Source organism: Centruroides sculpturatus, unplaced genomic scaffold (assembly GCF_000671375.1).
Source record: "Centruroides sculpturatus isolate CEXI.00-Female unplaced genomic scaffold, Cexi_2.0 scaffold948, whole genome shotgun sequence".
Taxonomy (NCBI): Eukaryota; Metazoa; Arthropoda; class Arachnida; order Scorpiones; family Buthidae; genus Centruroides; species Centruroides sculpturatus.
In genome coordinates, this window is record NW_019385420.1 from 131,045 (window position 1) to 148,770 (window position 17,726).

The following is a 17,726-nucleotide window of genomic DNA, read 5'->3' on the forward strand; positions in this document are numbered from 1 at the left end:
GAATATGCAACATTCTAAATTTTCATTGAAATTTGTTTAATTTTTCACCTGATTTATTTAATCTTAATCATTTTCCAATTAATCTTTTCGTGCTGTTTATTTTCCGAATACGATCAGGTCTTATGGCTTTCTATAGTTAACTGTGGCCGGAATATTGTTCTTCATTCTCCAGAAGTGTATATAATTGACCTACTCTGCATTCATAATATGCCAGAGCCTTCGTGTGGTTCTAGCATATTATGAATACAGGAAAGACATTAGAATCGTTAGCAGGTATATAATTTAAAAAATCAACTAAACTATAGTTATAATAATTCTTCTATCTTAAAATAATTATTAAAAAATCTAGCAGCGAGTTGCTTAACTTTCCTTGGCGACATTTGGTAGCACCATTTGTTACGATATTTTATTAAAAATAACTTTTTATATTTTTAATTATTATAAAATGTCAGAAAAAAAATTTAATTTTAAGGGTAGGGATGGGTTTTATAAAAAATTGTAAATGCTGATAACGAGTAAAATCGCTATTAAGTTTGATCCTAGTGGAGGTACACACGACCTCCATTATCTCCTCACTCCGTTGACCTTTAATCACCGAAATATAATAGCATCATTTCCCCTAATACGCAAATCTCTCTGCAAAATTTCAAAAATTTTTGAAGCACAGGAGCTATTAAACTTCAAAGAGAGTGAACAAAATCGTGCCCCCGTACAAACATCCATACATACAGAAAAAACCCGCAATTGTTTTGCATTTCTCGACGTTTCAAAATCTTCTAAGTCCAAAAATGTATAAATTTGAGAGGGGCCATTTTTTTGACCGATTGCCATACTTTCTCTCTATTGTATTATAACAGCTGGGAATGTAATATCACAAATATCAAATAAATATTAAAATTGATTATGATTAATGACAATATTATTAATGTATTTTGTAATTTATCAATATTATAAGAGATATTATTTACCTACAGAAACCACATGCAAAGTTGGTCGATAAATGCTTAGCCAAATATAGTTCAATCGATAATGAACATGCAATTGAAGTTTTCATAGGAGTATATACACTTATCTATCTAACATCGTATTGTCGTTAGTTTATGATTTTATTGTGATGTCTAATGAAACAACAAGCGATAATTCAACCGAGTTAAATCTTTTAGATGCAGATGATGCCACTTGGATATTGACATCTTCGTTTGTAATTTTTACCATGCAGACAGGTGGGTGATGGTCATAATGTTATAGGACTATAATATATTATTGCTTACAATTTTCTTGTTTACAAGTTGCCGATATATGCGTAGAATATAATATATATCGGACAATATACATATTTTAATACAATAGTCGAAATTAAATTTTTTATTTCTGATAATATCAGCAGAAAATTCACGTAAACTATTTAAAGTTTAATGTGTCAGTAATTTTCTAACCGAAATATTTCATGTAAAACTAATAATATTTGTTCAAAACGTGTAGATATTAGTTATAATGATTAACACAATATATGGAATTCTTAAATAATTTCAATATTAATTTTTCTAATAATTTACTTGAAAGGAAAAAAAATGTATTATTATACAGGAGGCACAAAAGTAAGTATACAGTTGCGTATCTGAAGAATATTAATGTCTGGCGCTGGGTTCATTATTAGGCTATTTAATTTATATCTTTTATTGTTTAACATTCCTTATATCTGATTGTTTTGTAAAATTGATGATAAAAACTGTGCCAAAATGTGCTTGAGTGTAGAAATTAGACCACTGAAATGTGTGAACACTGAAGACTGGCAATTTGAATACTTAATTGCGATTGTTATTGTGATTTAATAAAGTCAAGTTATTTAGTAATCATAACTTTAATTATCTGCATGTTTTTCTCTGTAATGAAAACTGTATGTCTAATTCATTTCCGTGTATATTAATGTTTTAACAGTAATAAATTAAATAACTTTTACAATTTTATTGTATATAATTTTCATTACTTTATTATTCTTTTATAGTTGTCGAAAATAGATTTTAACTTTATTATTTTATTTTAAAACATGTTTATTTTTACATTTATTAAACATTAATAATAAATAATTTCTGGAATATTATTTGTTTAAATTGTTTTCATTAAATCAAGTTATTTAATAAAATTATAAAGTTTAAAGTAGTTTACTATTTTAAATTTAGCCTTTATTAACAGCAGAAAACACATTTACAATATATCTGTATAACATAATAATTACTGTAATATTAACTAATGTATATTACATAATTGCTGCAACATTTTCGTTATTTAAAACAAGAATATTAGTTAATTAATGTTGTTTGTAATTATTGTTATGACATCTTTTCGAAAACGAGAAAATGGAGTGTCTTCTTGGTTATAGTATGAACTTCCTTCATTTTCAAACTTCTCACCTCCAGCCAATAGCAAATAATAACAGATACCAGTAAAGAACAAAATCGTTTCTTAATAAATAAATTTTCTGTTTATTCATTCATAAACCAATATTATTATCGATTTCGATCATGTGATTTTATTTTACGATATAGAAAGTTGTCTAAATCTGTATAAATGCAAACATAATAATTTCATTTTATATTCTGAGAACTTTGTGCATTTTTAATTTTATTTATTTACAATCTCAAACTAAAATTCTTTAAATCTTTTTTATAGGCCTATATGTCTTATCCAGGGTTGTCGGAGTCCTTTTTATTTCCCAACTTGTTATGTATATAAAACGGAGAAGTATTGGAATCGTGCCAAATTTGACCCTCCAAGTTTTTTGCAAATCTACACGTTTGGAGATCTCCCGAACTCAAAAAAATGTCAATTAAAGGGGAAAAATTCGCGAGCATGTCATGTGTCATATCTCCAGGGGGTTCGAACTTGTTATTAGCGTTTACAATTTTTTTAAATATAACTCGTCCTGCCCTCAAAATTAAGCATTTTGTCATTTTATAGGCCTAATAGTAGACTACAAAACCTGTTAAGATGTTCTCGCCTAAGATATTAGAATGTGATTGGGGGCACGATTTGTTTCAACCACTTTGAAGCTTAATAACTCCCGTGTTAAACCATCCGACTCTGATTTAAAAACCACAGAAGTTATTAGGCTTCGAACAGGATGAACTAAATCGTCCCCCACACAGTCTAACATCCATACATACAGGGAAAAACTCTAATCTTTTGCATATCTCGACATTTCAAGATGTCCTGAGTCCAAAAATATAAAAATTTGGGAGGGGGTCATTTTTTGACTGATCTTATATATATATACCTCTGATATATATATAATAACCGGAAAATTAAAAATTGTCGAATATGTATTTATATATATTGACTGTGTCCATACTTAAAGGAGTCTTTTAGCTTTGGAATAAAAAGTTTCTATGTTCTATCTTTATTAGAACTCTAATTTATTAAATCTTTTATTCTGAGATCACGTGATGACATCAGAATTGCAGGGTCTATTTCGGTAAGAAGTTTGCCCCTGGTCGGAGTCGAAGTCGGTAGATTTTTGCACCATTCTACAGCCCTGGTGTTATCATTGTTTTAGAAGCATGCTTTGTTATTTGTTATATAGCCTAATAGTATGGAATATTAAAGTCAATCATACTAATGAGGATACAAACTTATGTAACTTTTATTCCAATATTTCTATTACTTTAATAATTATTAAAATATTAATTAGATTGAATTTAATTTATTACATTAATAATTAACTTCTGATGATATAATTTTTATAAATATATATTATATTTATCTCAGGAACAAAACAAAGATTTTTTGACGGAGTCTACTTTATCTTGAGTCTTTCAAACATCCTAATCGTTTTAATTTTTTATTTATTCTTTTAACAATTTTGCATATTGAGGCGATTTATTTCTATTAATTATTCAATTAGATACAAGTAGAAGCATTTGCTTTAACAGCTGCTATTTTGTTAAAACGTCGAGTCAGAAGATATAAAAATGGCATGGACCCAATACCTGTGGGGATCCAGCATATGCTATAGTAGAAACTTTTACTCTTTGGTAAATGTTTGGTAGATTATTCAATTAGATACTTGTTTAATATATAAAAATAAAAGTTTTAAGTTTTAGCTTTAGGACAACAAAATGCTGGGTAAATTGGTTTAAAGAACCATTTGTTTTCAAAGGAAATTAATTTTAGTTATGACGAAGCTAATTTGGTTCGGCAATATTGTATATAAATAAGAAAAAAATAAATTTATGATTAAAAAGAAACTTTTTAAAAACTTTTTACAAGTTGCTGACACAAGATAAGTTGTTTTTTTTATTGTGTGTGTGTGTGTGTGTGTTTACGATGAACATGGCTAGATCCCCGTGGTAGTGAGTAAGTGGTGATAAGATTTTTTTTTTCTCATTGTTCATAAGAGGAAAATATTTTTTCGAAAATGTTTTGCGTTTCATTTCAATGTTAAAACATTTATAAAATATAAATATAAAAAAATATATGACAAACATAAATTAATAAAAATATTTTGTTTCTTTTTTAAGGATTTGGACTACTAGAATCAGGAGCGATATCGAAAAAAAATGAAGTAAATATTTTAGTAAAGAATGCAGCAGACGTAATTTTTGGAGCATTATCCTATTGGGTATATGGTTATGGTTTACAATATGGTAAAGGTCGAGGAACAACATTTTTCTGTGGAATAGGAGACTTTCTTTTAGATACAGATCCTGATGAAATGGGAATTGTTTTTGCAACTTTTATTTTCCAGTTATCTTTTGCAACAACAGCTACGACTATCGTTTCAGGTGCCATGGCCGAAAGAGCAAATTTCAATGCGTACTGTATATTTTCTTTTGTTAACACTATCACTTACTGCATTCCTGCAGGTTGGATATGGGGAAACCACGGATTTTTAAAACATTTAGGTGTTATAGATTTTGCTGGATCTTGTGCAGTTCATTTAACCGGTGGAGCATCTGCTTTAACAGCTGCTATTTTGTTAAAACCTCGAGTCAGAAGATATAAAAATGGCACCGATCCAATACCCATGGGGAATCCAGCGAATGCTATAGTAGGAACTTTTACTCTTTGGTAAATGTTTGGAAAAATTTTATTATTTCTCGCATAAATAAAAACATGATTTTTGCCTTGTTTTAAATTATATTCTTTCTCTATTAAAACAAATTTTTAGGTGGGGTTGGTTAGTATTTAATTGTGGAAGTACGTTTGGAATTAGAAACGATAAATGGCATTATGCAGGAAGGTAAGAGATATATTTTGTCATAAAGCTTAATTTATTTCATGTTTTAGCAATATTATTTACTTAACAGAGCTGCGATTAATACTATTAATGCATCTTTGGGCGGTGGTGTCGTAGGAATAATAATGACGTAAGTAACAGTAAATTTATAAAAATTATTGTTTGAATCGATAAAATATTTACAATATGCATATCCCATATTCTTAAGTGAAATAAAAAATATATATTTTGGTTACTTCACATTCATATCAGATTTTGGCTTAATGATTCTCTTCCCTATGGAGCATCACATTTAGAAGCATGCATTTATTAACATTGACCTATACCTATCAGAATTATCTAATTTGAGATCAAAATAGGATAATTCAAGCGAATAAACTAAGATAATAATGTTATTGAAAGAATTTTTGATTGAAATAAATCATTATAAAAATAGAGGATCAAAAATTTACTTTGTTTTCAATAAATAATTGCATCGTGCGATAGAATTTACATCTTAACTTTGGATATTTTTGTTTCAGATATTATAAAAATCGCTTATTCCTTGTGTTCGAAATTTTAAATTCAATTCTAGGAGCACTGGTATCTGTTACAGGTATAAATTAGACTATTATTATTAATACAATATAAAAATATTGTTATAGCAAGTAATTTTATTTTATTTTTCTCTAGCTGGATCATCGTTATTTCACTCTTGGGAATCTGTAATAGTTGGAGGAATCGGTGCTCTTATCATTAATGAAATACCTCCGATTTTAGACCGCTTCAGGATAGATGATCCTGTAGGTGCTGTAGCAGTACACGCAGTTGGTGGAATATGGGCAATGATAGCTGTTGGATTATTTATTGATGCTGATACTCTACTCCATCTTTCGTCAGGAAACAAAGGACTTTTTAAAGGAGGAGGTTTCTATTTATTAGGGATACAACTATTATCATGTTTATGTATTGCTTCGTGGAGTATAACTACTACTTTTCTCATTCTCAAAGTATGATTATAAAATTTACCAATTAAAAATTATAAACTATTTAATTAATACAAACTATTATTATTTCAATAGGGTATTAATTTCATCGTACCTATTCGATTGACCTTTGCAGACGAAATTCTGGGAGCTGATTTTGTAGAACATGATATAAGACATGACATTTATGATTACGAAAAAATACTGGAAGAACTAGAAAAACGTAAATTGAAACCATCGCGTTTGCCGAAATATAGTGCTGGAAGGACTAAATGGGACGAATATCTTATTTTAAAATATCTTTCAACACAAGAAAGAATAGAAGCCTGGACATCTTCAAATTCTAAACCATGTTATAATTTTAATGAAATTAAAGTTATTTTCCAAAAACCTCGTCGAAATATTAGCTGTATAATATCTTGATTTATAATTTCCGAAGATTTGAATGAATGTAATTAATTTTGTCAAATTATTGGTGATTTTTAAACATGCATAAATTATACATTGATATAGGTAAAATATATCAAAATAAATAAATTTATAACATTCACTTTAGTTATGTGGTGGTTAATTAAATTCAATAAATGTTAAACTGGAAGTTTAAACGTATAACCATTGATCGTGAACAGAATTTTGTTAACATTTGCTAATATTTAGTAAGTAAATTCGTTTTTCATTAAAATATTGTCTGTTGTTAGATAATAAATAATTATCAAACTTATTCAAATACATGAATTAACAAAAAGAAAAAGTTACGTACAAAGAAGAAAAAGTTTTGTACGAAGCGAATGAAACGTTATTAATGCAAACGCAATGACGGTGGTAATGAGTTACATAATAAAGTAACGTGGTAATAAGTATGATGTTATTACAGAATCATAGCATAATAATTTCTTATGAAACAACAGAGCAATTTAAAGAAACTTTTAGAAAATACTACTGCAAGGTACTAAAATCCTTGCAGTATTTTCTTATGCTACATAAAATAATTCTGTTCAAAAGCATTATTATCAAAACATACTCTTAACTATTCCAGATTAAAAAGAAATGATTTAAACAAATTTGTATGGAACGAAATTAATATAGAAGAAATTTTTCGAAAGCAATGAACACGTCTTTTAGCTTAGCACACCGGCAAAAGCTAAATACTATACTCGAGCATTTTTATATAAACTTATATAATATATATAAACTTCTGCTTTGCATCGGAAGTTACGTTATTTCAATTCAAAAGTTTTTCTTTTATGTATGGTGCCCCCCCCCATGATGCCTCCAAGTTAAAGTAAAAAAATGAATCAATTTCTAGAATAACTGGTGTAAAATATTAAATTAAATATGAACTTACAAAATTTAGAAATTCACTTTTATTCATAAATTCATACTGTATACTTACAAAATATTCCATTCTTACAGATTATAAACCGTTTTTAAAGTTTCAATAATAGAGTTTCAATAATAGAGTATCTCTAAAATAGTTATTGTATCAGTATATTTAATTGCTTCCCCACAAATTTTTAAATTTGAAAATAATACTTGAAATTCATATGAGTATATCCATATCTATCCAGATTTCAGTGGTGTTTAGTCCCTGTACAGTACATCATACTACTCCTGATTATAATCGAGTCATGTCGGTTATCTATCTAACTCCGTTCTCGAAAAAATTTTAAATTGAAATCATGAAATTAGTTAATCGACGTCTTCGCACCCTGAGCTTTTCATATCAGGTCTCCATTTTCATCTATCTAACTTCGTTATCGAGATTAACGAAGAACAAACAGACAATGGTAGTGTATTTGTCTGCAATTTAAATATTGCAGCCCAATTAATTTTGGTGTGCTTAATAATCTTTAAGAATGTTTATATATATTTATAAGAATGTTTTTGTTATTTATATAGTCTTATTTATATTTTTATATATTTATTTATATAATCCCAATATGAGTAAACATTAGCGTTGCTTTTGAATGACTAAACGCAAGTTTTAGTTTTTGTTTTATAAAACTAAAAACTCGTTTAAATAAATGCTCAACCTTGAGAAGCTGCTTTTTGATAAATTATTTTATTTATTTATTTATTTATTTTTTGTTGTCTCCTCGAGTTTATAATGCTAGGTATTTTGAATAAATAATAAATTTTTGCTATACATAATTTATTTTCAGTTAAAATTCACAATTTTAAACTGCTTTCTGTTTAGTCTTGTGCGTTTTATAATGTATTGATTTACAAATTTCAATTTTACTATTAAGAAATTTAAACATTTTAACTCGCTGAGTTATAATACACGGGCTGAATTTATAAGAACTAAAATGAAAAGAATATTTTATAATTGATAGAGTTATTTTTTATCTATCTGTAATGTCGCCAAACATACTGACATGGACTCAGCAGAGAAGAATATCAATACTTCATTCTTCATTACAAATATATTAATATACTGTACACGTAATATATGTATTTATTTATTTATGTAAATAAGAGATAAGCATGAGGCAAAACAAAAAATCACGTTAGATTTTCATTTATTTCTACAGATTAATATAAACAGTCTTTAATTTTGAAATAAAATATCCAAAATAATCTTTGTCGCCATGTTTTGTTCGATTAGAAAAATGTTTTATACTCATAAAAATAAATGCTAAATAATCATAATAGGGAAAAGTAGGGATAATTTTTCTCTATTTAGTATTTGGGGTTATATTATATCTAGAATTGTTTATGATCAATTTATCTTGGACGGATCAATTTTTAAAATTAAATCACTTATATGAATTATAAAAAATAATTGTTCAGTAAATTTAAATAAATTTGATAAGGTTTTATTAACAAACAACAATTGATAACATAAGCAAGCATTTTACTTTGATGAAAGTGTGATTTATTATTTTTACAAAATATTGATTATAGACCTAATAGTGGAATAATAATTGATAACTGATAAAATAATATTAAAAATTTATAGTAATTATTTTAAGAAAAACATTTTAAATATGCTTAACTGTTATCAAAGAAAAACTTTTCTGATGATAAATATTGAATAGTCTTAAAGATTTTCCTAGTAAATATAGTTTAAATGTAACGATTAATCAATTCAGATCGAAATAAATTGATTGTATAATCATAATATCTAATTTATTTTTAAATATCATAAACTTTATTCAAAGCATTAAATATATATAATAAATAGTATTGACAATCCAACTTTTTATTAATAATTCAAACAAAAGTTTATCATTTTTCTAGTAATCTGTACAAAATCATCAAGAGCAAATTATAAATACTATATGTATTTAAGATTAAAGCTGATTATAACCTGTTTGGTTATGCACATGATCTCTAGCAGATGGCATTAAAAATGTAATGTCTCTGTATGGAAAATAAGAAAAATGCTTTTGTATGCTCTTGTATGAGAGTAGCAGATGGCTTAGTTATTTTGCTCATTGGGCACTGCCATGTATTATTTGTATACAAAAAAAAAGAAACAAAAAGAAACAAAACTCTTTTCTAAATATTGTCGGAAACCGAAGCAGATAGAACCAAACAGTTTTTTTGCATTAGAAATTTATTTAATTCTTCTATTTAATTTTTCGCCTTTCAAAATCTTAATATTCAACTGTAAAGATAATTCAAAATAACGAAAGCAGAATTATCTGTCACTGTAAATTGCTTCCCAATTAATGTTACGTTGAATATTCAAACTATCGAAATTTTGTTCCTTTTAATTAAATTCGTGATAAATAAATCTACGTATATATAAACGTAGATTTATTTATCTTATAATAGATGGAAAGTCAAATTAATACAGTCAAACCTCTGAATAACGGCCCCTGACAAGAATTTAAAATGATTATTGTTTGGAACTTATTTAGTATAAATTTTTATTCAAAACAGTGCGCACTCGGGATTTAATCTTGGGGGTGGAGTTAAACGGATGAAAAATTTTAATGCGAATTGAATAAAATTCATTAGGTAATTATTTAAAGAATGAAATTCAGTTTTCTTTCCTTTTTAAAAAGCTCTTAAATTACTTCAGTCCTGGTTATATTAAATGATTAATCTTTCTGTGTATATACAGCAAAGTCAGTTCGTTCAATCGTGATTGTGTCATGCTAAATCTTAAATATGTTTTTGAAAGATGTAAGGTGGAAAATGACCTTTCACTGACGCATGTTGTTATTGGAAGAGTTGCCAATATTTTTAATAAGTTATAGATATTTGGGCTGCAATTTGAAAAAATTATAGACCTATAAATAAATTTCTACTGTCGTCTGTCTGGCTATCTTTCCTTAATCTCGAGAACGATGAAAGAATGATGAAATGACGAAATAAATGAAAGCTGAGACCAGATATGGAAAGGTTAGGGGCAGAAGCACCAGATTAACTATATACGAACTTTCGACGCAAACCGAAAGTCATGTTATTTCAATTCAAAATTGTCTTCTGAAAGGAGTTAGATGACCGGCACGACGCCATTGCTAACGGAAAAGTATGATGTACAGCAGTGGTCCCCAACCCCCGGGCCGCGGACCGGTACCGGTCCGTGGATCAAATGGTACAGGGCCGCCCAAGGAACATTAAATTATTTCCATTTTATTTACTATGGTGTATTTGTCTCGGATTTGTGCGACTTTTAATACACGACGGAACAACGGAATAAACTGGACACAAGAAACATACTTCGAGTGTCATTGTCTTCTATTACCCCCAGATGGAACTGTCTCCTTGCAAAGAAACAAGCTCAGGGTTCTCATTGATTTAGCGTACTAGTGAGTTAAAATGTTAAATCACATTATATTCATTTTTTGGTGTAATTGTATTTTATTTTGAAGGCACATTTAAATACAGTTAAATTAAAATTATTAAATTAAATCAATCTAAATATGAACAATCAACGTCCCCCCTCAGTGGGCCGCGGTAAAGTTATCAAACGTTGACCGGTCCGCGGCGATAAAAAGGTTGGGGACCGCTGATGTACTGTACAGGGACAAGACACTACAGTACTATAATATTACAAAATGGCAAAAAGTTTAATTTTGAGATTAGGGATGGGTTTTATAAAAAAATTGCAAATGCTAATAACGAGTAAAATTGTCATTAAGTTAGATTCTACTCGAGATACATAATTTCCCCTAATACACAATTCTCATTGCAAAATTTCAGAAATTTTCGACAAAAAGCACATGAGTTATTAAGCTTCAAAGAGGGTGACAAAATCGTGTCCTCCACAAACACTAAGATCAGAGGCGTAGCTACCGTGGAGCGGTTGGAGCAACCTGCTCCAGACGCACGAATCATAGGGGCCAAATTAGAAAGGACAAAATAAAAACTTGTAAAAACATTTGTAAAAAATTTTAGGATTTCATAATTAATCAATTAACTATTAGATTTAAATCTGTTGGACAATTTTTAAGTGCTTATCACCTGCATATCTTGTCAAGTCATCTGATTTAAAAATATTCTGAAAGGATCAGAATTTTTACAATCAGCATATCTCTCCGATTTGGCCTAGTTTTGGACTCAACTGCTTCGATTTAAAATGTGTTTTTATAGTCAGGTAAAAAATTAATTCTATAAGCGAAGTTGCTGAACTACTTTTAATTCACACTGCAGCCTCAAGTAGGTTCTCGGACATTATTGCAGCATGTCTCATTTTTTTTTTTTTTTAACTTTATGGGCGACGACAGCGGCAGCAGAACGAAGTTTTTCAATACTAAAATTAATCAAAACGTATTTAAGAAGCAGCATGTCACAACACCGTCTTAGCTCCTGCTACTATATCAATTGAAAAAACAATAGCTTGTGGAGAAAGCAATTGACGTATTTGCAAACGAAAGAGCAAAAAAAAAAACAACTATTTTAAAGATATTTTTATGTATTATTATGTATTTGTTATGAAACTAAACTTGCATGCATTTTGTCAATACAGTTTATATACTATGTGTAAAGGTTGTCTCTTAACAGAGTAAGGTCAAAAGTCACACGGCCTTGTAAATTACCCCCACCTGCGTTGCTTATTTGTAAACAGGAGGGAGAACAAAGGGAGCGTCGCTCTGTTTATTGAGTTCACGGGTGGTCGGGCGAAAGACCGTTTACCATATGTTAAACCAGCGTTTCTCAACCTCTAACGAATCGTCGCCCCCTTCAACGTAGAAAATAATATTAATTTTTTACAGGTTTTGGTTTATTGGAATCTGGAGCCGTCTCAAAAAAGAACGAAGTGAATATTCTATCAAAAAATGCAGTAGACGTTATTCTTGGAGGTTTGTCTTATTGGGTTTTCGGTTATGGTTTGCAATATGGTAAAGAACCTGGCACAACGATTTTCTGTGGTGTCGGCTACTTTTTACTGGATTCATCGCCAGATGAAATGGGTATTATTTTTGCAACTTTTATTTTCCAGTTATCTTTTGCAACCACAGCTACTACTATAGTATCGGGTGCAATGGCCGAAAGAGCAAATTTCAACGCTTATTGTATATTTTCTTTTGTCAATACCGTTGTCTACTGCATACCAGCTGGTTGGATTTGGGGAGATCATGGATATTTGAAACATTTGGGTGCATTAGACTTTGCGGGTTCTTCAGCAGTGCATTTAGTTGGTGGTGCTTCTGCTTTAGTTGCATGTTTGCTCTTAAAACCCCGATTACGAAAGATTGAAGCTATGGGAGCTTCTTTACCGATGGGAAATTCTGGTAACGCAGTTGTAGGAACTTTCACTTTATGGTAAGTAACAATTCGATACTTATTTATATAAATTAAAAATAAAATACATCGTTTCCAATTAAGGTGGGGTTGGTTAATGTTTAACTGCGGAAGCACTTTTGGAATTTCAAATAATAAATGGCATTATGCAGGAAGGTAAAAAAAGAAATGATTAATTTTTGCAATATTGAAAAACATTTAAATAAATTTAAAAGAAGTATTTTTTTTTCTTAATTTAAGAGCTGCTATTAACACTATGAATGCATCATTAGGAGGAGGAATCGCTGCCATTTTCTATACGTAAGTAACTTAATCTATATTTCGTTTGGAAACGAAAAAAGCGTGGTGCATTTAGTGACATAAACAACACATTCTTTTTATTATATTTGAAACTTTTTGTAGAATATTTAACAAAATTTTAGATATTGGAAAAATAAGCAATACAACGTCAGTGATATTTTGAACGGTATCCTTGCTGCTCTCGTGGGAGTAACAGGTAGTTATTTTATAAATCTCTGAATAGAAATTAATAATTTATAATAAATTACTTATGTATTAAAACATTATAATTTTAGCTGGGTCAGCTTTTTTGGGATCTGCTTCTTCAGTATTAGTAGGAGCAGTTGGAGCAATTTTATCTTGTTATACAACTCCAATGTTTGAAAAATTTGNTATCGCCCAGAAAATTGTTTTTTTCGCCCTCCAAAATATAAATTGTTGCTAATCGCCCCCTGAACATGGAAAAACGCCCACAGTGTTTCTCAACGGGGGCGATATCGCCCCCGTTGAGAAACACTGTGTTAAACTGTTAAAGAAAAAAAATAAGAAAATGTAAACAAGAGCGGATGCGATTGTGAGCTTGACTCGACGGAGGACCGCCGACGTCTTGGTAAGCTTCAGATGGAAGGAAGGATTATGATTGGTCGGAAGTTTCCGCCAAACAAGCCCTTAAATAACGGGACGACTGAGCGATAGGACAATCTGTTGTTTAATGTACTGCGTGTCATCATCTTGCATATACAATGTTACTAACTCGTGTAATCTGCATTTTTGTTTGTAAATAAACTGTAAATAGTGCATAATTTAAGTGTGGAGGTGTGCTTTTCTACGAACCAACTTAAGAACATTTCTCGAGTTAAAGAATCGACTCGAGTCAGATATTCGTAAGGATCTTCACTGACGCTGAAGTCAATAGGAGCAGCTTAGTAGATCTCCACTCTATGTAGTAAATATTATTAGGTAGTTTGTGCTTAAAGAATTATATTTTGTTTTATTTATATTTATTAAATTGAATATCTTATTGTTGAAATGACTTGAAACTCAAATAAATTGTTATTAAGTAAGGTTTTGAATCGAAATAATTAGATATATGTTTTAAATTAAATATTCAAAATAAATTTTACGAGACCTCTTCCGAGGAACAAGGGGAGCATCAATTCTACTTGCTCCAGGGCGCTGAATATGTAGCTACACCACTAAGATCCATACATACAGAAAAAACCCCGCAACTTTTTTTTTGCATTTCTCGGCGTTTCAAGGTGTCCTAAGTCCAAAATGTAAAAATCCGGGGAGGGGTCATTTTTTTGACCGATCGTCATACTTTTCCTCTGTTATAAATAACAGCCGGGAAAGTAATAACAATTTTTCATCTCACCAAATCACTTACAACAGCATGAAAAACATGAAGTTTGAGTATTTGTTTTTGATGCTGTTGCGAGTCTTTTGGTGAGATAAAAATATAAGAAACTATTATTTTGGATATTTTTTTTATAACTTGGTAATTATAAAAGTTTATCGTTTCTTTCAAAGAATGGAATATGTGAAATATGTGGAAATGTAGAAGACATGAGGAGTGCTATCACCAAAACTACTTATCTATTCATTTCTTGTTGATTCCATCCAATTCGCGAGAAAAAGAATTGATTACTAACAAACAACAGATGTTACTTTTAAAATTATAGTCATTAGACAAATTAACTAAGTTTATATATGCCTTAGATTGTTAATATTAATTAATTTGTTTCTGAGATATCAACAATAAATTGTAGCAAGTGAATAATGTTTATTGGATTATTATAATCTTGGTGCGCTAAATACGGTTTATTTAAAAATACTTATTCAATATTTATCTTTCAAGTAAGTTTGCCCTCACTTTATTAACATTTTTCTATTAGAAAATACCTCATAAAAATTGTTATAAAATATAATTTCGTTTTCTCTAACGAATTTTTTTCTATATTATTTCATTAAGTATCTAATTGACAAGATTATGTCTTGTTTATAAAATCGTACTGCCACTCGTTCTTACCAGCATAGAGGTATGAAAGAGTACTGTACAGTACATATCGAGAGTTGATATTTGGCACAGAGTATTAGGTGCCCAGATCATTTGCGCATAAAAAAATCCAGACTCGTATGTAGTCGGGGGACCGAGAATCGAGTCAAAATAAAATACAAAATGGCGACCCTTTTCTACAAACAGGCAAAACAGCCACCTCACCCCACCGAAGTCAGGTAGGGGAGAGTACCACCCGCAGTCATTCTAAGAAGTGAACTCTGACCTTGTAGTTTCTTCTAGGTTAAATAAAATTTGTAATCTAATTTTGTAAATTTGGGAGTGCTTCAAATATGACGTTAAAACGGTTTTATGTCGTTACAAGTGGGCTTTTTTAAACATTATCTAGTATAGTAAAATCGTGGGACTGATAAAAATTTGACGTTATATTAGGATTGTCGTTACATTCGATGACATTATAATCGGGTTAAACTGTATATTGTTTGTGCAAAATAAAAAAATAATTTCGGACGATACAATAGCCACGATTATTTTTTTCAAAAACGGGAACTTTTCGTTACGCATCGACAAAAATTCAACCCGGTCCAACACGCAACGGAGAGAAATTTTGAAATTAGATAGGTTAAATTCATCGAAGATGCATCGTGGACGATCTCGAGGTCGTGGCCGGCGAAGTTTGAACGATCGCGCCCAAAATATGATTTAATAAAATGACATTTAATCATTACATTAAATGTCATTTTATTAAATCATATTTAGATACATCTATGTTTTTGTAAGTTCATTACTGGTTCGATATGGTCCACAATGGGGCAACAGGGTGATGAGGGACGGGGCCCAACATATTCAGACGGATCATCCCCGATAAAATTCCCATAGCGGTAGGCTGTTACTTTAATCGCTCAGACATCCGCTGTCTGCATGAGTTACGATAAAACGCGAATACTTCTAAGTTATTATCAGCACCATCAAAAAACTGAAATACTACGCTCATGATTACAAATAAAAATACAGTTTTGTTATTAAGCAAAAGTAGAGGAATTTTTGACAATGTTATCCTGTAGCAGTAGTCAACATCTAAAGATGCTTTTTTTTTCTTTTTTCATACTGCATTGAGTATGAAGTACTGTACATTAGATTAATTTAGATGAGCTGAAATGATCATTAGAATTTATGAAAATTTTTTCATAGAAGCTGTATGAACACGATAATAGAAATAATGATCATCTATTATCATGTTCTTTTTATTATAACTTGTTTTATTTATACAGTAAATGCATCAGAACATAGAATTAGTATAATATTATAGCTTTAATACAAGTGGATTATATGTGGCTGGTCTCAAATTACACCCATCATGAACAAGGCCTAACCTTATACTGATTACGTAATAGGAACTGACAGATGAGTCAATAAGGATAAATCGTCTTGACTCCCAAAAGACTAAATTGCTCCCAAGGAATTTTCTAAATAATAAAACCAAAATGAAATTTTTAGGAACCAGTCCAGAGGAACTTCTGGTTCAGAACCCTAGAACCGCTTACTTACTAGTACACAATGGCTCAGGCCTCTTTACATTTTTGTCTCTTTCTACTTTGTGAGCACTAACAGGACCTTTTCTCCATACTCATCTTGTAAAAAATGTTTTTGAAATGTTTTGTTTTAAACTATTTCAATGTAGTGAGTTTGTTTTGATATGTTCGTGTTTAATTAGTTCGATTATCATAATTGAAAAGCACGTGATCCATTTCACCCTTAATAAAGTGAAGTGGATCGTTTGACAATATACTCGTATTTTGAAATTTCACTATCATCTCTCCCAGTAAACTTAGGAGTTTGCGAATTATAGTCTTTCAATCACTACTTGTAATACTTTTTTACAGTACACTTTGATTTATTATAGTTTTTTTTTTAACAATAAGTGATTTTACTGAAACTGATTCAATTCATTCTCACTTATTATATAACTTAATGAAAATTATTTAAAGAAAAATAACATTTTTGAAGAGCTAAGATATGAAATTCTAACGTAAGCCTAACATATACCTTTTATCTTTGGTATGAATTATTAATCTGAGGATTTGTTCATATCGACAAAGATGGAAACAAATAATTTGATCATTTATTATTGGAAATCAGACGAAATAAATATAGTATATCAAATGCTTCGCTTAGGTTAATAGTTATCTATTTTTATATACAAACATTATTTTAGTAATTTACTTTTTGTGTAGTAATTTATAATTGTGTGTATTATAATTTGATTAGTCTAATGACTATAATTTCAAAAGTAAAGCAGTGAATATAAATCTAGGAAGCCTTCATCTCCCTAGACATATCCGACCTTATCAGAACAGAAGAAATTTTTTTAACATAATTTTTGGAGAAAAGTATGTTTTATATGGCTAAGATATAGTAAATTATTTTATCATAGAATCTGATAATAAACAACCTTCATCTTTTGTTAGAATTATGTAAACAGTTAATATATTTTTTATATATTTTTCTAAATTAATATATTTATATT

General features: G+C 29.6%; 2 protein-coding genes across 2 annotated transcripts; both read left to right on the top strand.

Moving 5' to 3' along the window:
- Positions 1–1,114: 1,114 nt before the first annotated feature.
- LOC111638811 (putative ammonium transporter 3) lies at positions 1,115–6,624 on the top strand. Its single transcript, XM_023384561.1, has 7 exons — positions 1,115–1,223; positions 4,518–5,067; positions 5,168–5,239; positions 5,307–5,366; positions 5,758–5,831; positions 5,909–6,225; positions 6,298–6,624. Exons 1-7 carry the CDS (start codon positions 1,115–1,117, stop codon positions 6,622–6,624), a joined length of 1,509 nt encoding a protein of 502 aa, XP_023240329.1.
- A 1,684-nt stretch (positions 6,625–8,308) lies between these two features.
- On the top strand, positions 8,309–14,796 carry LOC111638812 (putative ammonium transporter 3). The gene is made up of 7 exons (XM_023384562.1): positions 8,309–8,315; positions 12,375–12,924; positions 12,988–13,059; positions 13,144–13,203; positions 13,326–13,399; positions 13,479–13,591; positions 14,713–14,796. The coding sequence occupies exons 1-7, from the start codon at positions 8,309–8,311 to the stop codon at positions 14,794–14,796; spliced, it is 960 nt and encodes a 319-aa protein (XP_023240330.1).
- Positions 14,797–17,726: the final 2,930 nt, after the last annotated feature.

Coding starts and splice junctions, on each gene's coding strand:
- LOC111638811 (XM_023384561.1), top strand. CDS start 1,115: ATGTCTAATGAAACAACAAGCGATAATTCAACCGAGTTAAATCTTTTA. Junction 5,240..5,306: donor AAATGGCATTATGCAGGAAG/GTAAGAGATATA, acceptor TTTACTTAACAG/AGCTGCGATTAATACTATTA. Junction 5,367..5,757: donor GTCGTAGGAATAATAATGAC/GTAAGTAACAGT, acceptor TTTTTGTTTCAG/ATATTATAAAAATCGCTTAT.